This window comes from Buceros rhinoceros, unplaced genomic scaffold (assembly GCF_000710305.1).
Source record: "Buceros rhinoceros silvestris isolate BGI_N320 unplaced genomic scaffold, ASM71030v1 scaffold44269, whole genome shotgun sequence".
In the NCBI taxonomy this organism is placed as follows: Eukaryota; Metazoa; Chordata; class Aves; order Bucerotiformes; family Bucerotidae; genus Buceros; species Buceros rhinoceros.
The window spans coordinates 1-22,442 of NW_010432926.1; the positions used below are offsets into that span (position 1 = coordinate 1).

Sequence of the window (22,442 nt, forward strand, 5' to 3'; positions counted from 1 at the left end):
GAGGCACTGGAGCAGGTTGCCCGGAGAGTTTGTGGATGCCCACCCTTGGAGGGTTTGAGTCCGGGCTGGATGGGGCTTTGAGCAAGCTGTTCTAGTGGAAGGTGTCCCTGCCCATGGCAGGAGGGTGGGGATTAGATGATCTTTAAGATCTCTTCCAACCCAAATGATTTTACTATTCTGTGATTTTAAGGTTTTGAAAGCTGGCGCATGAGGTCATGCTCCCTCTTGCTGTGGTGTGAGGCCAGCCAGCTCCAGATTGTGCTTGGTTCAAATCCTGTAGAGAAACAGCTTGTGTGCCCAGCTCTCTAGTAGAAGCCACTTTGTAATATCTGCATCACACCGTCTTCTAGAAGCTCACAAGCTCAGACTTCTAGTGTCCTCTACTGTTTTCATGCCACACATATTTTGATGAATTCTACCCGGTGGGTTTTAGAAGCAGCTGGAACATGTCATATACTGCATCTCCTGTGTTGTGGTTTGCAGCAGCTGGAGGGTTTTAAACTGGCTAATACCAGTTTAGTCTTTATATGAGTTTCATTACATTGAAAAAACAGTAGTTTTTCTAGGCAGAAATTAGATCTTATACTTCTAGATTTTTAGATTTATTTTTAACATCTTCCTGTTTTGTGAGGTATCTGTGCCGGCAGAATAGGTTTCCATCACTGCCACCCACAATCAGGATGGTAGAACCAAGTAAATCGGTGTATAGTATACTTCAGGGCCACACACCAAAACACCACAGACAGGAACCTGTGAAACCAGAGCTGAACCAGGCTGTTGTGTGTTGCTCTGGATACTGGCAAACCGAGTATGGAGACTGTCCAGCTCATAATTATTTAAATGTTATTTTTATTAGATGTCTTCTCCAGCAGTTTTTCTTGGCCTGAAACTGCTTTTATGCCAAATTAGTTCTCTTTTCTGTGTGCTGTGAACACTTAACGCTGTTCCTTTCATTCTCTTGCCATTGTATAGGTGGGTTTTTTAATAACTTCTTTCCTTTTTATAATTCAAAATTATATGCTTTAAGCTTTACACATTTGTAGTGCTGGGGAGTTTACCCGTACGTGCATTTGAAGTTGTGCAGTGGGAACTGTGTATTTGTTCTTTAATGTGAAATAATAGAGGAAGTGATTCTAATCACTTGTGCTTGCTTCTGGCTGTCTCATGGGTCTCATAAATGCATACCAAGGGATGGGAAGAATTGCTGGATGTCCTTTTGTTTTGCTCAAGTACGATAAACATGGTCTGGGGGAAAACAGGTGTGTTGTCAGGCTCTGGAAAACGGTAAAGTGGCATCAGAAGAGTATTTGATTTTCAAACTTAACTGATGGGTGCTCGTGTTAAGCCTTGTTCGACTGTTTGATCTACAGGAGTTTGCCCAACTAGTTTGGTGCGGTGCGTGCCTGGCTACCTTCTCAGTCTGCAAACAGGGTATTTTTGGTTTTGTTTGTTTTTTAAGAAGAATAATTTTATTTCTAAAGTATCCTTAATGCCTTTACACATTTTAAAGCTTCAATTAAAGTTTTAAAGACTTATGTCCCAAGGACAGCCTTGTCTGTATACCATCTGCTTCCTTGAGTAGTTTCCTTTCATTTCAGTGGTTAGTTCATAGTAAACAGGTGTCATCTACTTGAGCTTGTTCCCAAGGAGTTGTAAAACACATCCAAACCCCATTAGCCTATATGAGTTGTGCATAGCTTAGTTGTTCCCACTGGCTTAAGGATGACCCTTGATGTCAGGTATTATTCCAGTATGCCGGTGACTCCTCCAGCAAACTAGTGAATGCATATAGAATAAAAATAACGAAGAATTGCTGATTAACCAGAACACCCATAAACACTAAATATGTCTCTGTAATGGTGGACACTTAATATTTTGGTAGGTCAGACGAGTACCGGGTTCCAGTGGTCACCTGCATAAGACAGAAGACGGGGACTGGGAATGGAGCGACGATGAAATGGATGAGAAAAGTGAGGAAGGCAAAGCTGCTGTTTCTCAGGAAAAGGTAACTTCTGTTTGGGCCAAGACTTTTACACTTTGTGAAATATTCTGTCTTAATGCTTATTGTTAGTAGTTCTGGATCTTCAGTGCATAAAGCTGCATAGCTCATATCCCACTGCATTTGTTTTCCAGTCACGAAGAGTAAAAGACGGGGAGAACACAGAGGTAAATATGTCTTTATCATATATTTTTTTCTTCCCAGTGTTTAAGTGAAGGGATTTCTTTTTCATTTCTGTTGTTGAAAATGTAAATTGAGGTGGGAGTATTGTTCTGCAGCCTTGTATGGAGAGTAGTTGTGAGGATAGAGCTGTATGCTGTTGAGCCTTTAACAATTAACTTGAGCATGCAGTGGATAAAATGGATAGGAAATTGAAATTCATGTTATGTTCACACCCAGGAGAATTGGTTAAGATAGGTAATTTGGCTGTTTTTAATGAATCTTCATAACTGGATCACACTATTGCTGTCTTTTTGTCAGAGTAATGATGGCCATTTTGGAGTAGCCGGATGATCTCCAAATAATTTTTCATTCTTAGGATTTGTATCATGACATGCCACTTACAATTAAAATGCTTCATTGCATATACAGTAAAATAGCTCAGTACTGTGGCATAGTAGCTTGATTCAGAGGAATAAAATACCATATTGAGTTTCACGGCCCTGTGCTGAGAGTGTGGGAAGCATCGCTGCTATAAATAAATCCTTAATAGAATTAATGGCTTACAGCCAAAGTGCTCTTTTTAAAATGTCTGTTCCTTGGGTGGGTGACCCTTGCCACTTCACCTGCAGATTGTCATTGGTGTCATAGAAATCTTCTAAAAGACTAGCAGCTTCCTGCTAGGTTTGGTCCTGTTAGCTCCTGTGAGGACCCAGTCTTTTCATTTCTGTAGCACTTCAGCATCTGAGATGACTATAAGCTGAGTACAAAAAAAAAAAAAAAGACTTTTACCAGTCTTTTTCTATCTTAGAAATTGAGGGTTCTGCAGTTTGGGACTCAGTTTTGAAGGTGACTCTTTTATTATGGGTTGTTTAGTTTATGAAGGAGAAAACTGACTCTGCTTGAAGTTTTCTGTTGATTTTTGTTTTGCTAAATGCTCCAGAAAATGACTTGGGACTGAACTAGCTTGTCACTGTTGGTGTGTGCCTGTTGGTCTTTGGGCTACGCATTCCTATACACTGACGTAACAGTTCTTTTGAAGATGCAGAAGTAATAGTAGTTTATATAAATGGAAGGAACGTAATTGAAGTAAAAAAAAAAATCTACTCCCCTTTTAGTAATGAAATAATTTTCCAAATATTCATTAACTTTTGTGTAAAATACACAGATAATAAAATATAGAACTCGTGTAGCAGGTTTTTTCTTAAAGTAAATTTAATGTGGAAAACTGTTGGAAAAAATCAAATGAGACTTGTGATGCAAGCCTTTAACCTTCGAACAGGCTCCTGTGAGTGGTGACAATATCCCAACTCGAGAATGAATTCATAGTAGGATGGAGGACCCTAAGGTACTCTGTATGTAGGATACACTTTTCTTGAGACTTCATATAAATGTTCGTTGAGACTAGGGAGGGTATCATAGTGTGAGGAAGAAATGATGGTGTGAAAGATATCCATATTCCTGATTTTTCTCTGTGAAAGACATTCTCCAAGTTGTGATTCTCTAGTTTGATATGCTGCTAGCTCTTTGCAGGTGGTTAAATGCAAGACTTCCTTAACTACCAAAACTGTTACACAAAAACAGTGTAAGTAGCAGCTTGGTATTCTCACCATGCGTATATTATTTAATAGGCTATTGGAGCTTTGATGCAAGGTGGATTAAAAGTTCTTAGGCTCAGTGCTTTAATGCAGGCCTTATCATTTGTATCTCTTGTAATTGCGATATAGCAGTTTTACTGGTATCAGCTATATTTTAGACTGTGTTACGGAAAGTGTTTAAAACGTTTTTGAGAGTTAGGATGTGTAAAATATTCTGTGCTATCTTCAAACTGTTAGCATGGCAAGTATTTGGGGATATTTTTTTTCCCTTTGGCATCCTTTATAAGACACTTTGCTCTTTTCTTTAATAGTCTCAGCCTGCTGTTGGTGATGAATATAGTGAAGTTCCATGTGCAGTGAATCTTGTCTTAAGATTAAGGTAAGAGATTTTTCTGTTTGTTTTAGCATTCCTTTTTAGTTGGCTTTATTATTCTTGATCTCCTTCATTGCTTTCATAATATTAACATAAAGTAAGTGTTAACCTCTTTAATCTCCCGATATGACCAGTATGAGTAGTGTTTCTGTGACTAATTGCTGTCTTTTAATTGCTTACTGAAATAGTGTAAAATGAAAAGCAGAGTATGAATGTGGCTTCGGGCTAAGTGTACCCTTCATTAAGTATTTTCTTTCTTTTTTTCCTTGCAATGCAGGATCGCAGTTAGAGATTTTTAATGAATTTCTTTCACACTTCAGCAGTCAGCCTCTAACAGAAATAAACTGTAGCTGTATTACAAGTTGCCTACTCAAAACATTTTTCACTGGAAAGTTTGATCAGCCACTGTGGAGAAGTGACAGATCGTTTAGAAAATAGATACAAATATGTTGTCCAGCTTAAATTTCTACATAGTTAAAATTACTGAGATTACCTTTAATTGAAAGCAGTTTATAACTAAGATTTGAATTGTTTAACTCTGTGGTCTAGTTCTTGGATAAAAGTGTTTTTTCATAGGAAGCTTTGACAGCTTCATGTGTTCACAGCCATTTTGCTTGAATTGCTAACTTAGTTAAAAAACTTAGTGCCACTTTAAAACTTTTTTACATCCAGTTTGTATTGACGAGATGTCTATGAGAGATTGTAAACCCTTAAGTGTTGATACGGGGAAAAGTTAAATGTTACGGCTTTTTTCTGCTAACAGATAGATAGATAAAGTCAAATAGAGAAATATTTACAAAATTGCACCCAGTATGTTAGAAATAAATAGCAGATTTGTGCATAACAAGTAGCTTTAAAACAGTAACATCAAAACCTGTTAGTAATCAGATAAAAAAACCTATGTAGAACGAATGCCAAGTTCCCAAATCTATTCTCTTCTCTTTGACTACTTTTATCGTGACAGCTGCAAAAAATTGCATGGCTGCCAAAGGTTGTTTACTGAAGGCAAGAGTAATAAATTTTATTGTTGGGAGAGAAAAGACTTTGAGATTATTTGGAAACTGTTTAGTTGTCCAATTTACATAACTGCCCAGTTACGCTGTCAATACTCTTTTTCATCTCTCTGCTGACAGACAGGTGGATGAAATAATTCACAAAGGAGACCAATTTATAATGCTATGTGGATGTACTAGTAAGCTGGTTTGGGTGTTTTTTAATTACGATGAAACTTAGAGTGATTAGCTTCTACCCTATTACTTGCAGTGTTGGCGTGTCCGCAGGGCAAACATTTTAGTCTTGTAAATACAGTGAAATGTCAGGGATTATGCTTTCAGTTTTCTGCAGCTCTTAAGCCAGAAGTGAAGGAGATTGATCCCAGGAGGCTTGAGTTTCCAAACTCTTATTTGCATGAACTTCGGTTCTTGTTAGGGATCCTCTTTATTCATGGGTGAGAAAATTTCTTCCCCTACCCTCCCTAAAAGCAAATCTGAAGTAACTAGACGAATGTGTTACGATTATGAAGGTTTAAATGGTTATTGGTAGAGAGAGAAGAAGCAATAATTTCAATTTTAGGAATCAAAAAGTTTCCTCTAAACAAAACAAAATAGTCTTTAAAGGCAGATATGCTCTGGTGCCTGGGAACACCGGTGGTGTCTTGGAAAAAATCACAAATCTGATGCATAAGTTTCCAGAGTGAATTTTGTTAATTAAAGCTGGCTGACTTTTGAGGGGAGAATGCTCTGTGGTGTGGACTCTTCGCCCCATGCAAACTCTGGCTGTGTCCTGCCCCAGTGGTAAGAGGTGGGTGAAGTTATGCGTCTTTGCACTGCGTGTCTGGGTTTCCTTCTGATGGAAACCTAAGCATGAGTCAGGTCAGAGCTAGCACTTAATGTGTGCGTGCGGATGGTTGGGGAGAATATAGGAGCGCAACGTATACCAAGCAGCACTCTTTTCCTTATCAGAATGAGGGCTAGAAGCTCCCTATACTGCCCAGTGGTGTAGGTACAGAGTTAGTACTTAAGCATTTCTTTATATTTGCTACTTTAAAGGCAAGAGTTATTCTGTTTATGGAAGTTATGCAGAAATTCAAGGCAGCCACTGGCTAGCTGCTCTGTATGTTGTGTTTAGCAAAGTACCTTACCTGTGGGGTGTTTTCTCAACCCATTTGTTTGTCAGTGTCAAGTATCTGTCAGTATATTCTGTTAAAAACTTTTCATCTTTGACCTTGCTGTAGCCACAGTAATAGTTCCTGGCCATGCAGTGCGTGGTTACACCCAAGCATAGAGGATTCCTGGGTTCAGCATTTTTGGATCTAGGTCTAGCTGCAGTGAGGAAATTCAGAAAAGCAGCTCTGGAGAAATAGCAGCTGTGGTAACAGTGTAGTGCTACTTTATGGGCATAGGGTTAGGAGTCTTATTCCCCAGCCCCAAAAGTCTTGGACCTCACCACTTTGCTAAACAAAGGCCAGAGTAGGTTTGAGGCTGGCATTCCAGTGAAGTATTGACAAGCTTGTACCACACCAGGTACTGTAAGTGAGAAGCTACATTACCTGTATCATAGGATGTAAACCTGCGGGCCCTCAGTTCCTCACGGTCAGTCCTGGGTTATGGAAGAACCTCCTGCTGTATGCAGCTGTCCTTATGCTGAGAACATTGCAGGGTGAATGAGGGTATATCTAGGGCAGCTGTACATGGAGGAAGGTGCTCTGGCCCCTAATTGATTCCTTTTGTTGTAATTAACTTATTGAGTAAGCATTTTCTGAGCATTGGAAAGTAAAAATATTAGTTTTACCATTTGTAGCAAAAGGAAAAAAAAAAGTGTAGATGACTTGCTTTCTGTCATGCAACATTCCCTTGGGATGGTAAGGTAGTAAACAGCTAATATCCTCACAGGGATTTCTGCATTTATCCACCTCCACTGCAGATTTTAAACTACTCTGTTGATGTTTTTTGGTGAATTGATCATTAAGTCATATAGCTGATAGAGACTTGAGCACATAGGAGGATTTTTATGGGGGATTTGTTAAAATGAACCGTAAGTTGTGAGCCGTATTATTAAGGAGCAAGTTAGCTACAGCATGAAGATAGAAACAATTTCCTGTGCTTCATCTGCCACTATTATATAGCTTCTAAAGTATAGTTTGATATTCAGATAAACATTATAAACATTAGATGCCAAGCTTGAAGACTCAAAGCTCAGTATATCATGCAAAATGTTGGATGCTTTTTCTTTTAAAATAATTCACTTGAGGCAATCAAATTATGTAAACTGCAGTAGCTTTATGAGTTCAGAACATACTGGTTTTAGAAGCTGAGAATTACTGTTTAAGAAAAAAAAGGGGAACTGATGTGGATAAAAGTGTAAATACTTGCAAAATACAGGAGTAATGAACTGGTTGATCGGGAGAATGAGAAGGGAGGGAAGTCAACACATCAAAAGAAGGCTCAGGAAGGTCTCACCTCTTCATTGCTTTCCTTTTGCTTCCCCAGAGAGGGGCTATGGGGTAAGGGCATATCAAAAGGTGAACATCTCAGATGGGAAGGAACCCTCGCTGTGTGATGGAGGCTGGCCAGGATCTGATGGGAGGAGGCATTTCCTCAGGCGAGAAGGGATAGAGGAGAGAAAACTGCGATGGCACTTGCGGTACTGCTGACCCTTTGGCTGGGGAAGTGCCTTGGTTGCAGAGGGTTTGCACTGGAAGTTGATGCAAACAGTTTAGAGCCTGATGGGCAGAAACAATATGAAGCTTGAGTGTGTGGGCCAAAAGGTTTGAAGAGGGAGATGGGCAACCTTCAACAGAAGTGAGGGGTGAAGGAGGGTGGAGGAAAGAGTAGGTGCTCCTGTGGCTTTTTTCCTCTTATACAGTGAGGCTATGCAACACCAAACACTATCAAACTTAGGATGACAATTTTGCATTTTTTTCTTAGTAGTATGTTCCAAACCAGTTTAATAGTACCCATAAAAATTAAAAATTACTTCTCCAAAGGAGAAATTGTGGCAGAAGAATCAATGCATTTCAGTAATTCTTTTACTGGATGGTCAGGTGCTGTTATTTTTCACAAGCAGAGCAGGGGTGGACTCATTCAGTAATTGAGCAGTGAATGCCAAATTAACAGCAGCCTCTTTTTAGTGCAATTTCCTTGTTGTGGATGAGAAGCACAACTCACATTCTGAAATAATCTTTAAAGAATCCCATGGCACTCTTTATACAAGTGGTGATATTTAACTCTGTTAGTCTGGATTGTTTCCAACTTGAGTATCTGATTTTTCTGACCTTAACTTGTATTTAATACCTTCTTGTTTTAGTAGTTTTCTCAGTGGGACTAACTTGTAAAGATATCCTCTACTGTCAGAGCTGCTTCTTCAGTTGGAGACAGCAATTTACAATTTATTGTCTATCTTTTGCACTGTTGTGTCCTGGAGCATGTTGTCCCAGAAGTGACATCAGCAGTAGTGTGTTTTAGGTAATTTCGCACAAAGCTTTTGAAAGGCTCTAGTATTAAATACTTAATACAGACTATTAGTATTTTAAAGCTCAAGTTTAATTAAGGGACTGTGCTTGGATTTCGCAATGAACAGAAAATACTGTTTCTCAGTTGTGGCTTGATCTTCTTCTGTGGCGTGTAACCATGACCCAGACTGTCTGAGCAGTCATTATGTTGAAATGCTGATGCTTCTGTATCCTCAGCCTCACAGAGGAAGAGGAATTTGAGAGTCAGGAGGAATGAAATCTGTAATCCAGATTTTCTTGTGTGAGGCTGTGCACACCGTGGGTCTTGGCAGCAGACCCTGGCAGGAACTCTGCAAAGAGAGGTTTAAGGCAATTGTCTGAGATTAGTCCTCTGATGGGACTGTTCACACCACTGGGGAAAGGGGGTGGGGAGGAATTACCACCCTTAATTTGAAATTTCCAGTCTAACCACTAAGTTACAGATTTAGGAGTCACTGTGAGAGGGTTTGACTAGATTAATAACAGAGACATTTCATGTTAAATTAGGAGACTTGTTAATGGTTAATTACAAGAATTACAAATTATCTGAAGCAATCTAAGATGGTTAAATTAGCTCCTGTGACAGGTAGATAATTTACTGATGGTAATTTGGAATGTTCCAGGACCTAGTTTAATATGGTTTCTGTGCACTAGATGAATTAAGCCTGCGGAGGAACAAAAGGAAATGGAAATTTTAGATTCGGTGGGATATGGGCAAGTGGGACACTTCTGTATATTACTGTGTATCTTATTTTAAAATATTTAAAGAAAATGCTAAGGCAGAATTGTATGTAATGGCACTCTGATCCGTTATTTGCAGATAAACATATATGCATGTCTGCATTTCTTACAAAGATACTTCTTCAGCTAATATAGCTGGTTTATCACACTTTGAAACTATTTGTCATTTGGTCCTTTCTGAGGAATATATCTTCTGAGGAATATATCTTCCGAGGAGCTTGACAGACAGTGCAATTCAGAACGACAAGTCCAAGGAGTAGCTAGTAGCAGGCAGTTGCCTGTGCTGCGTACCCCAGGAGAGTTGTTAGCACTTCTGTGAAATGTGACTTCCTCCGCGTGCCAGAATGTAGACAATGAGTCTGAGCTGAAACTTGTGATAATTTTCAAGTGCTTCTCTGTAGGCCTGTTGTTTTCACCTCATTTCTTACATAATTCATTACATGTAAAGTTACAGTAAAAATGTACTTGGCTGGAAGTACCTAGTAGAGCTACTCTTATGCTGTTAATATTTAAGTTTGAGGATTAAATGTTTAGGAGAGGAAAAAACCCCCTGTAAACAAGCAAATCCCAAAATCTGCTCTAGAGGCAGAGTGAATTTTATAATTGGCTCGGTACCATAACACAAGAGTTCTCAGTTGTTTTTTCTTTTCTTCTAGCTTTTTTTGAATATTAAAAGCTTCTGTCATTCCAGTCTCTTTTTTTTGTTAGAAGTGGGGCTGATGTCTGTTCTTCACCCATTATAGGTATTTCTCATCATTTTTAGTATTTTAGAATGGCTTCTGATCTCCAGTGTGTTTAATGACAAAATTCACAGACAAACTCCCAGCTGTGTGGTAGATTTACAACTGCAAAGTAACAGAACTTTGCTGTAGGCTGGGAATTGATCCAATAACAAACATAAACAAAACCGTTTGTAGGATTCTTGAAATAAATGTACCTGTGATTACAGTATTGAGCACTGTCCTACATATTTATTTTGCCGTCACCTCTAAGTCTTTGCCTTGGGAATCAGAGAGGTGTGGGGACATGGTTACTGAGTTGAATTTTATTTTCACAGCATGAAGACTTCATTTAAATAACCTGTGTAATCATGATTAAATCATGACTGAAATCAGTAAGGAGGAAGCCATGATTAAACTATTGATTCTAATCCTGCTTTCTGTTTGTACCTCTGTTATTTCCTTCAAAGCTTGCTCTTTAAAAATGCTAAATTATGCGTTTCTCATTAACTACTTAAGGATGCTTTTATGCCTTGTTGTGTTTTTATTGAAAATAAATTAAACATTTAAAAAATTATTTTAATTATGACCTAAATAATCCTTTATGCAGTTGTTATACCATCGCTTCTTTAATAGAAAACTGGTATGTTTGTTTATCAAAACAACTTCTGCATGTAAAATTGATAACTCTTGAGCCAAAGAATCAATATATTGTTGCTGCTTATTAAATTTAGGTTATCAAGAAGATTCATGTGTCAAATACTTGGATGGTAAGGAATTAGGCATTTAACCTGCACAGTTGTGCTTGTAAAATATGCAGTAATTGCATTTTGGGATGTTGCTGGTACTGAAATTTAAAAGTAACTAGAGCTTTTTATTCCGTTCTGACCTTTTATTGTATTGTTTACGAAAAAAAAGATAAATAGGAGGAACAAAACCCAAAGAAACCAAAATATGCCATGTATGTTAGCAGTCAACTGTAATATTGTTTTCATTTTGGTAATTCAGAATTTAATTCTAATAGGATATTTTTCTAAAGTTTTAAAGATGTCATATTTACCTTGAGAGGCTACGATGTTTCATATTCATCCATCTGCTTTAGAGTTGCCCCTGAACTTGGTGACATAGTACTTGTGGCAGGCTTGAAACCATTTTAAATAATTTTGTCTGTTTTGGCTGTTTGTTCCCACTTAGTGTTGTGGTTCTCTGTCTTTCCTCTTTGCACTGGTAGGACTGTTTCTGAGACTGTGCTGGGTCAGTATAAAGCTGTCAACTTTTGGATGGTTTGTTTGTGATTTCTCGTATTTTTGAGGGTAATGCAAAATTGTAACTGACCTCATTTCATCAATCCTATTTCCCTCCACAAAACACTGTCATTGCTGCTGTAGTGAGGCCAGTGAATGGCTACAAGAGGTGCACTGGGACACAGGTGGGACAAGAACTTAACATTTGAGCAGGTGAAGCCTATTCATTGTAAAGTTACTTTTGAGGAAGTTTGTCCCATGGCAGGAAAACTAGATAAAACCTTTGAAGATTTTGAAACAAGGCTTCGACTCTTTGCCATGCTTTCCACTCTTCTTAATAAGCTAGTCGGGATTCATGAATTTTAGATGGATGGTATGTAGATTGCCATAGTTTTATAGCAGCTCAGATGTCTTTCTGGTTTACCTACAAGTCTCCTCTGGCTGTGATGGTAATGTACTGATAGACAATCAGGAGTGAAAAACTCGGAGCCAGCGGCATTAAAAGGGTGCACACATCCGGGAAGTTTTCGATTCAACGTATTTAAAATGTTCTTTGATTTGGATAAGGCAAAAGGTTTCTCTGAGCCTTCCCTCAAAGCCTGTTTTGTGTATTGGGAATTTACGCATGTCTATTAAAAAAACTACACCTTACTGTAGAACTTGCTGCAAGTCTTTTGTCTTGATTTCAGAAATGAAATAGTTTTTCTAGAGTTCTATTCTGAAAATACCCCAAGCCTCCCAGCAATGATCTGCCTTCCACATTTTCTGATTTAAAGAACTGAAATTTTGCTTCAAGGATTTTGGCCATTTTTGCAACTCTGTGCTTAGAGAATTTGTCACAGGAATAACGTATCTCTCTTCTTGTGCGTCAGGCATGCAGAAGCATACAAAATCAGCATTTGTATGTTTAATCTGTTAGTTGCTCTGGTACCTCTTATCAGTCAGGCAGGTGGTGCATTGCTTTGGTCACGCAGCTGATACAGGTTTGACTTCCTTAAACTGTGAACTGATCAATAATGTTTGGTATCAAGAAATACAGAGATCTTTCAGAGATGGACTGAGAGGGAGTAAGTTAAACTGTTGGCAAATCCGAGAAAGGCAGCTATAACCTCTATGCACTGTAATGTTCCACAAGGTGATCAAATTATGTGCGTGGCAGTGGTCCTCTCTGTTATTGAAATGCTCCCACTGAATTCTTCAGGGTGATTGTTTTTGAACATGATTGTACATCTGTACTTCTAGTTCTTTTTAGGAACAAGTTGGTTTTAGATCACTTCCAGTTTTAACCAAGCATTGACATTTTTGTGATATTAATACATTCTCAGTATAACGGTGTTCCACCCTTCATTGTATTTCAAGTACTTGTTAAAAATACTGATGCTTTTTCCAAGTCAATCTTTATCACTTCTTTGAAACAAACTTTTGTGCTAATTCAGGAATAATTTTAGGGAAAAAACCTGTGATTAGTATTGCCCTCTCTGCAGCAACAAATCTGGTAGCTCTTTGCCTAAGTTGTTTCGGCCTGCTGGTATGTGAGAGCAGGTAGGAAGTGTCAGCCTCAAAAAAGATGATGCAAGTGAATACTGCTTTTCACTGGCTATGTAGAGAAATGGATCAATGATAATTAAGGTAAAAAAAATACTGTTTGTTCCAGAGTTTGCTGTTTGACTTAGCTGGAATTGAATATAACAAGGAAAAAAAATTGAAGGGCTTATTCCTTTGATTTAGATTCTGGCAGGAGCAGCTGCAGAAAGAGAGAAGACCCTATTTAAAAGCATGTTTAGTTATAGATTTATCTAAAATGTCTCTAGTTCTAACACTTCTATGTCAAGGAATGAAGACTTGCAGCTGTAAACCAGTGGATGGAGAGGAGGGACTTAGTGTCCGTATGTCACTTCTAAAATGATAAAGAGTTTTGCAGACTTGCCTGGGTCAGCTAGTTTTCCCATGTTTCTTCTGTCAGACAACTTTTGCATTTTCTTAGTTTTACAGTCATATTCCATCCATTTTTAGTAGATTGAAAGCACTCTAATTTCTTCTAAGTCTTAAGCAACTGCAACGTGGTCAGTAATGGCTGCAACTGTTGTTGGAACTGCTGGAGGAGCTGTGGGCTACCCTGGAGCTGTGGACGGTGTTCTTAGCTGATCTAATTGTGACCACAACAGTTTACTTGGTGGCTGCTTTTTGTAATATACACTTGCCTTGTCTGTGTGATAGATGGCGTACAGATGGTAAATTTTAACAGGTAACTGGTGTCTTACTCCAACCGCTTAACAGCCAGCTGTCAGCTTTTCATTGCAATGCTGGCTGTTTTTCAGTCTTGAAAGCATTGTTTGGCTGTTTTGCCACTGGTAGTTTTTGCTACCTCGTGAAGTATAGTGATTAACAAGTGTGTTGCAATATTTCAGGGTTTGGCTTTTTACCTAACAACATGTGAAGGTTAAATGGTAGTGGCAGCGTTTTGTATATGTAACTTTTGAGTCTTATAACTGAAGCATCATTTGCTAAATATATTTCCTTTATCAAGTAATGTATATGGAGGGTGATAAGTTGTAAACCCATGGAGTTTTTTCAGATCCACTGAACTAAATGGGAAAGTTTTAATGGACTTCAAAGAGCTTTAGATTTCAGAACTACATTTTAGTAATATGGAGAGATTTTAGTCCTGTACTACTTGGTGGCAATCTGGAATCAGGGCAGACTTCAACCACCCATTTTGCTCCTACCAAAAGTTAACAGAAGAGGCCTTGCTTTTAATCCAGAATTGACCTGAAGTAATTAAAAATAAATTGAGAAGAACCATTTTTCTCCACAATGCTGAACAGACGTGATCTGCTCTTGATAGTATGGTAATGTATAATTGAGGAGCCTGGATATTGAGCAGTAAATGACAATTGAATGTGGAAGTGTTAGAGAAAGAGGGATTTGTATAAACATGAGGTGATTCCTCAGGAGGCTAATCCTTCTTTACAGTAAATGTTCTCTTCCGTTGTGTTTATGGGATCCCACGGGAGCTTTAAAGTTCTAATTCACAAAATTACTTTAAGAAACAGACTTCCTCGTATTACTTCTTTGGTTCTTCAGTGTGCAAGGTACCATGACTTCAGAAGGAGAAAAAAAAAAAAAAAAGAGGGGAGGGGAGAAGTGACCTGTGAGAGGGTTCTTGCTTTCCCTGCCCTGGCTAAGTGGAAAAATTCTCACAGCTGAAGCATAAGAAAATTGCAAGGCAAGGAAAGTAAAGGAACAGAAGATTTGGATGCCAAGCCAAACCTCAAATTTGTGACCAATTTGCTTTCAAAGATTCTACTCCTGCAACACTGAGAGTAAAGTGCCGGTCTGCATTTTACTGTTTTGTGTATGTTAATTGTGTTCTCTAAAGACAACTGAAACAAAGTTTTAATTTATCAAACCTGAGATTAGAAACAGGAACTACATATCTTCAGTAGGGCTATTTAATAGATAATTCTTAAAAAGAGCTACTGCATCACTTAATCAGGATTTTTCTTGAATAAGGATCTATAGCTTACCACAAAATAAATTCTGCTCTAAACTAAAAAACGTCAGTGAACTATTGCCCACTGAGAAAGTAAACTCAAAGTTGGTTTCATGGAGTGACGCCATCTCCATCTGTTTCATTGCCACTGTGACCAGTTTTCTCTATGTGTAATACAGGGCATTGACTGAAAAATGCAACACTTGTGAAATAAATTAATACTATAAAAGCTAGGTTACAAAGGGAACCATGTTTAACTTGCCTTAAGCACGTGAAAGTGAGAAATGGGTGACAAGCTATTGTGAGAAGGAAGATGACCTTTTGAATTTGAATAGCATTTGGTGTGTCCAAATGATGTTTGTCCCTCCAGCATTTGAATAGTAGGGGAAAAAAGTAAGCAAAATTTATTGAAAAAACCTACAAACCCAAGTCTTCTGTGCTTTCCCAATTATATTTCTTGCATTGTACACACAAAGCTCTTGCCCCAGTGATGCAGAATGAAAATTGGATGAATACAGCTCTAGGATGTACAACCTACCCATCACTTACTGGTCCATGTCATTTTGATGTGAACTGCTTTCTCTGCAGTCTAAATGAGCAAGTCATTTAAATACTTCTGTGGTTTTAATTACACCAGCGACTATAGTGATGCGGTGCAAATACTCTGCTGCTTGCCCTTGCTTCTTAAGCTATGCTGCCTTGTTTCACAGAATCATTTGGCTGGGAGAGACCTTCAAGATCATCGAGTTTATTCCATAGTAACTTAGTTTGCTTCTGTGGAAGTTTCAATATGTTTCAAATTCTGGAGGGAAGGAGCATCTGTGAGACCTAAATTTTGTACAGTTGTGAGAACTATGATGTTTATGTTCAGTGTGTGTTTTTCGGTAAAGCACACTGACGTAGACTTGGTCAGCGTCGCCTGCCCCTGATGGTGGGGAAAATTCTATTCTGGTGGGAGTAGAGCTTGTAGAAGTATGGAGTGTGGAAAGGCTGGCTGGTAAAGGGTGCCGTGTGGCACCATGTGTTATGGTACCGTTCATAGTAAAGTTACTACAGTTTTAGTTGAAGACTAATTTATTTCTGGTTCCAGAGAAGAATACATGTTCTGCTGTTGTCTCTTCCACTAGCCAGACTTGTTAGGGTTTGACAAAACTAGACATAGCCGAACTTTTAGGGAGGACACACTTGATAGAGATTTTCTTCTATTGTGTAGATTAGTTCTGTTGCTGAGTTATGACTAGTCATGATCTGAGAAGTGGATGGAAGTGGTAAGTGCTCTTCTGACTTTGTTCCAAGAATGCTTTATTGCTTATGATTTGGTTAATTTGACCATCCTCAATGCTGTTCGGACCCTGAAAATGCAGGGAGTGTCCCTTTTACCAGGCAACAAATACTGCAGGCACTCTGGCCTCTGAACTACCTCCGCACATGGGCAAACCAAGGACCCTTGCCTGAGCTGAGCTTCTGTTTTGTTGACCATACCATAAAGCACAGCTTTTGTTTTTTCACTGGGGTTTTTTCTTGTGTTTTGTTTTGTTTTGTTTTTAAATGTTTTCACTTCTTGACTGATAGTGTCCTCCATGTTCAACTGGAGCTCAGGGAAAAGAGGATGGAAGAAGGAAGACACATATATGTAGTCTATATAAATCTCTATATTATATATCTTTTTTTCACATATATATAAAAATATATCTATTTAATTTTAATCATGCAGAAATAGGGAAAAATAATTGAAAGAGAAGGTAGAAAGTGCCCCAGGCCAGAGCTGCAGCATTTGTATATTGGAGTCTGTTAAATAGGTTCACTGGTGAGAAAATGGGCTAATAAGAGAGAATACTAAGAACTCTGTCTTTTGCTACTTCCACTTGTCAGGCCATAGAAATAGCAGAGAATATTGCTATGCCCTGTTAGGACTGGATAAGCATAGTATGGAAAAATGATATACTAAAGAAAAGAACTGTTTAGGGTCTAAGATGGATAGCAGCAGTGTAGAGCAATGTACTTTTACATATGCAAGCGGACAAGAATGGGGATGATGAGAACTAAGATTTTGGATTGATTTTTTCCATTGGAGGGATGGGAATGGATGATTAAACAGTTGAATTAAAAAGTAGCCTTCGATTAAGAAAATAAATAAAATTTTATGGAAGGGGATGTATTTGTGAAATGCCAGCAGAAGTGATCATTGATTGAAAGCACGGATGCCCGCAGTGCCTGTAGTGTAGTCTAGACTGTGCTTGCTGTCTACATGACCGTAATGGAACAGGGGGTGATGGGGAAGTGCCTGTGATTTATGGTTTCTAACTCCATCTGAAAGAATGAAAAAAAAATCAGGGATTCTTGCTTCTGTTGTAACTAATCAAAAGTCATAAACGATGCATTTTTCCATGTGGCGTAACAGTACTCTGTACTGTTTCACAAATCAGCTTTGTTGATTACCGTTCTGTTACCACCTACCTTCTTGGACAAACAGCTCCATGTGTCAGTCTTTATAAATAAGCCATGTGTGATGATTGAGTAGCTGAAGTCTGAAAATCCAGCAAGCGATGCAGAGACAAAACATGCATGTTCTTACACACGTGCACACACCTTTCTTTTGGCTTACCTTATTTGAGATTTTGTTTTGGGAAGGAAGACTATACAGTTACATGACTATGATAAGCTACATCTCATCCAGGAATACAGAATCTTCCTTAAGGGCTGTAGGGAAGATCTTGAAGCTTGTCGGAAATAGAAGCTGGTACTTCAGATAACTCTGTGTAAGAAGTGATGGATAAATTTGTGGGGAAAGAAAAGAAATAGGAGTAAAAAAAAAAAAACCTCTGCTGCTTGATACACAGTTTTAAACTATACCAGCATGATTTAGACCTTAAGTTTAATTTCAAGACATCTTATTTTCTAGAGTCTCACTTACATGATAGACATTCTGCATTTAAGGACAAAAGAAATAATGACAGTTAATGTCTCCAACTTACAGTTGCATCATTACACAAACATGATTTCCTGGTTTAATTCAACAATGTAGATCTTTCGCCAAGCATGTGGAACATAGTTAATTGACTATAGCAGTAATTATGCTATCAGTAAGTAATTATTTGCAAGGCTTTGTCTTTAAGTTCAAATGCCTGAGATCTCTTTCCCATTTTAGGATTTTTTGAGTAGAACCATGTAAATCTGAACAGCTCCGTAATTGTTTATTCTCTAATCCTGATTTTTTTAAATATCAGCATTGTTCTGCAAATAATTTCCTTCAAAACACATCATCTTTGTTTCATATTCTAATGACAGAATGGTGCAAGTTTATAGGCAGGGGCCTAAGTGATGAAGATGGCACCTATGGGTTTTTTGTTACTTTGAAGAAGCTTCTTTTCCCTAAAAATCTGATCTAACGATCTTAGTGTGCACATCGCATGGTCCTGATGAAAACAAAATAATAATCGAGGTTTGCAAAATATGCTTTCATAAATAGTAAACTTTTAAATTCTGAAATTACTTCACAAGAAAGATGACTGCCAGAATATCTTAGCATGGCGTGCTTTGCTGCCATCCTTATTCAGAGCAGTTCTGTGCAACTCCTCCCGTCGGAGGGACTGCATAATGAAAAGCAGCTTGCAGGCAAGTAATGAACTGCAGTATCCTAAAATGCACAAAAATATTTAAAATTTATTACTTTTTAGAAGAGATGTGTTGGTTTGATCCAATAATCAAGGGATATTAGTCTGTAATAGCACAGAGCAAGAAGCAAATAAAAGATATTATAAGAAACGGCAACATTTTAAAATAGAAATAACTTTTTCACAAATGCCTTAGAGAAACTAGGGACCATTAAGAAGTTAAGAAGAAGATAATATTATTAACCACAAAGGTACAAAGTGCCTTTCTTCAACTCCTATTTCTATTTAGCAGAAATAAAGTCTGTGTGTGCTGCTGCATAGTACGAGTATAATGGATGTAACTAAAAAGAACTCCAGTGGAACAAAGGAAACGCTGCTTGGAAACTCTGCCTACAAATAAATCAACAAATCCAAACAGTTGTCACCAAAGTGTGTCAAGGGAAGTAGCAAACTAATTTGCAGTAACAGTACAGTGACGCTACCAGAGAAGTGTCTGAAAACTGGAGGAGAGGATGAGCAGCTTTTAGAGGAGATCTCGAGGGCGCTTTCCATTTGGTGTAATGTAAAATGGAATAAATAATTTATGGAACTCAATAAATGACTGGAAGGTAATGCAAAAGCACTTACAGGCTTCTAGCAAATTAATCTTGCCAAACTTCCTTTGTTTTGCTTTCCTGAACAGTAGTGTACCATTACAGAGAAAGCAGCAGTGCTGTAAGTTCAAAATAGTTCAGAGTGTAAAAATTCCACATAGAAAAGTTGGATGGTTGAATACATATCAGCCTTCCTTGGATTTTCACCTTCACTGCAGTAAAGAGATTTGAGTCATTAACTTTCTATTTGGAGCATTCTGCAATTTGGAGACAAAGTAAAATATTCCCCATTTGCATCCTGTTCGAGGAGAGTGTATCGGGAGCAGCTGGTCTTTCACGTAGCTGTATCAGTCTGTTAGAAAGCTAGTAATTTTCATGAGAATTCATCATTACTTAGTGCCTTTTTGTATGGTGGATGTTCTACTTATGGGGAGGTCTGTGGAAAGATATAATCTGAGAGCCTAATGCACCTAGTTTCTATTTTTTTTTAAAAAGGTAGTTTTAACAAGCTTATTAGAATAAATTTCAGCAAAGGGAAGTGGATTGTCAAAAGGGAGCTCAGATGGATCATCGGTTGATTTTTTTTTTTTATCAGTTATTTTAAACAACAGCATCTAGGTTTTTCTAGCATGGGGGGGAAAAAATAAGATTCATACTAATTTTCTGTTGAATAAAAATGGACAGTGCAATATTCCATATAATGGCAGCAGATTTAGACAGCAGAATTAAATGAGCCTCGTAAACCTGTGCCTGGCTAGCTGCATTATCTGCAGCTTTGTATTAGTGATCTTAAACTTCCACAGTTCTTTATTTAGAGTAGAATTTTGGGAACCTGAAACTCCTTCAGCTTTGAAGCATTCAATATATTTGGTAAATGGGTTATTTTTCATTTTAAGCACTGCTCATGGCATACTTACTTTTCAGGGTTTGCTATCTTGCTTTTGTCTGTGTTGCCAGTGACTTTGGTTTTTGTGTTACTGCATGTTGCTGGTTTTTGACTGTGTAATAGTTTTATAAGTATTTAGAAAGTGATGACAGCTTGTCACAGCCGAGTATGCCTGCTTATTGGATTTAGTTTTCCCACAGCAAGACTTCATAGCCCGGTGTGCTGAAATACAAGCTTGCATACAGTTTCCTTGCTGAGGACTAGAATAATGGGCTGCAAAACACATTCTGTTGCTATTAGCTTTTCAAGTGGATTGAGCTATTCATTGGAAAAAGACTGTGCTACAGCAATTAAGTTCATCCCTATGCTCAGTTGGTTTGCCATTTCCAAAAATGAGATGGACTCTGTTTTGCAAAGAGGCTAATGTTTTATTGATGGTAGAAATTATTAACTAAAAGTGAAGCTGGAAATGTTCAAGGAATGGAGGTTTAGAGCACAGTATGAAGCTGTAAAGGAATTCTTTAACATAGGTATTAAGTCCCTCATGACTGTGTCATACACTGAACTGGTTAAAGCACTCTTCGTGGCAAACCGGAAGGCAGAAAAACCTTTGGCTTTCACACACTGCTGCTTATTTTATGTGTGGATAGAACCTCACTGCTGAGGCAGTGCTGGTAAGTGAAAGAAGTTAGTAATTTCAAAACAGTTTTATCAACACTGTGCATCTAACACTGCTTTTCATCATTTAATGTTTGCTAGATATTTTGTCTCTTAAACAAGCATCTCTGTATACATGTGATCTCAGATACGAAGCTTTAAGTCCAAGTGAGTATTTTGTTGTTCTTGGGTAATACATATGAGTCAGACTATGTTAACTAGTAGAGTCAGAATGGCAGAGTGTCTTTTAAAGGTGAAAAGGACAATATTTATCAGAGGACATAATTTTATCCTTTAGGTTACCGAAGGCATTTTTCAGCTTAAGCATATCTTTCTCCCCACAATGCGGCCGTGAAAACACGGTGAAGTCTCTTCAGTTTTCAACAAACCCTGAAAGCCTCTTCAGTCTCTTCTCCTTTGGGAGAGCAATGTTTTTTCAAGTTAAGGAAATTCACACTGTAAAAATGCAGGTGTCAATGCCATGAGTATTCTTTGCGTGTAGGATCTGAATAGTTCTTCTGTTCTTCATTACATTTTAATGTATACACTGAATGTTTTTCAGGAACTCCAGGAAAGAACTTAATGACATACGGTTTGAGTTTACTCCAGGCAGAGGTAAGGCTCCTTCAATTGAATTATTCCCTTATTGCTCAAAAAGGTATTTTAGAAATTTTTTACTGCTTACGGTTAATACAGACTGCCTCTCTGGAATGTTTCCTACTGTGCAGAGCTTTATATTGAATATCACTTGACCAAGAATAGCAAATGTGTGTAAATTCTAGTGGCAAGGTCGCAGAATATGTAGTATATATTAGAAGACTCAATCCATAGTATGCTTTATCAATTTCGTATCTTATTGAAATGATCTATGCAGTATGTAAGATCTTGCATAGCAATATTTACAGCTTTGGAATTGCCATTTTCACATTTGGAAAACATTGTAGGGAGTAGAATAGAGTAGCCATAAAAGTGTATGTTGTGATGGTGGTAATATTTGAGTTTCTTTGCTTTTTGTAGTAATAGAAGTTCTGTTAACCAGTATGAATTACACACCATTTTTCAAATTCTTTGGTATCATTGCTAGAAAGACATTCTGGCATTGAAACTTCCAACTCTCCTACATGGTTGTATAGTTGTATTGGCTTCCAGCACTAAGAGTAGAAAGAACTTCTGAAGTTACTTTTGTTTGAAGAAAACCAAGTATTACTGGAATAAAATGCAGAGGAGGCTGATAGGTTGAGTAAGAAGGTATCATCATCCTTGTTAAAAGCAACACTTTGAACTATAAGCACATTTCATATTTCTCAGAAGTCAGTATTCATTATATTTAGAAAAGCCTTCAAAGAGCTTCCACCTAAAAAATGAATGCAGATTAGCAGATGTTTCTCTTTTCCTGTAAATCATAGTGTCTTTCATTTGCAGTAGTTCTGTGCATGGATATACTCTGTTTGACTACCTGCATTTCTCACTGATTTTGGCAATGGGTAATGACGAAAGAGGTCTCCTACTTTATTAGGCACAGAGCATCCTGGTTTAGTCACTGTTCAAAAGAATTACTGAAATACTCTCTAAGCAGTTACATAAGCCATTTCAGAATTCTTACTTGCTCAGAAAATTGATGATAGGACATACCAGGGACCTTTCCTAGTGGCCAGTTGCTGAGGCAGCTGGAAGGCAGCTATGATTCTCAGATTCAGGGCTTTCCGGAAACTGCAACTAGATCAGCTATATTGTTTTTCACCTGTGTGTTTTTCTTGAGAAAATGATGCAACTTTGTGTAACTGCCTCAAAGCGTGTGCTCCATGCAGGAATTTGGTGTTAAGGCCATATTACAGTTGAGACTTAGCTGAAATTTAGACTTGTTCTTGCGGTTTTTC

At 38.0% G+C, this 22,442-nt stretch overlaps 1 protein-coding gene across 1 annotated transcript in view; it reads left to right on the forward strand.

Annotated features, from left to right (window-relative positions):
* Nucleotides 1-1,882: 1,882 nt before the first annotated feature.
* The window catches only part of LOC104500309 (STE20/SPS1-related proline-alanine-rich protein kinase-like), a gene marked incomplete at its 5' end in the record, with an annotated part of 39,113 nt that continues 18,553 nt past the window's right edge, over nucleotides 1,883-22,442 (forward strand). Inside the window, 3 exons of the mRNA XM_010143932.1 lie at nucleotides 1,883-2,005; nucleotides 4,068-4,135; nucleotides 21,128-21,180. Of these exons, the coding sequence (XP_010142234.1) occupies nucleotides 1,883-2,005; nucleotides 4,068-4,135; nucleotides 21,128-21,180 (244 nt within the window). The remainder of the gene's footprint in view (nucleotides 2,006-4,067; nucleotides 4,136-21,127; nucleotides 21,181-22,442) is intronic.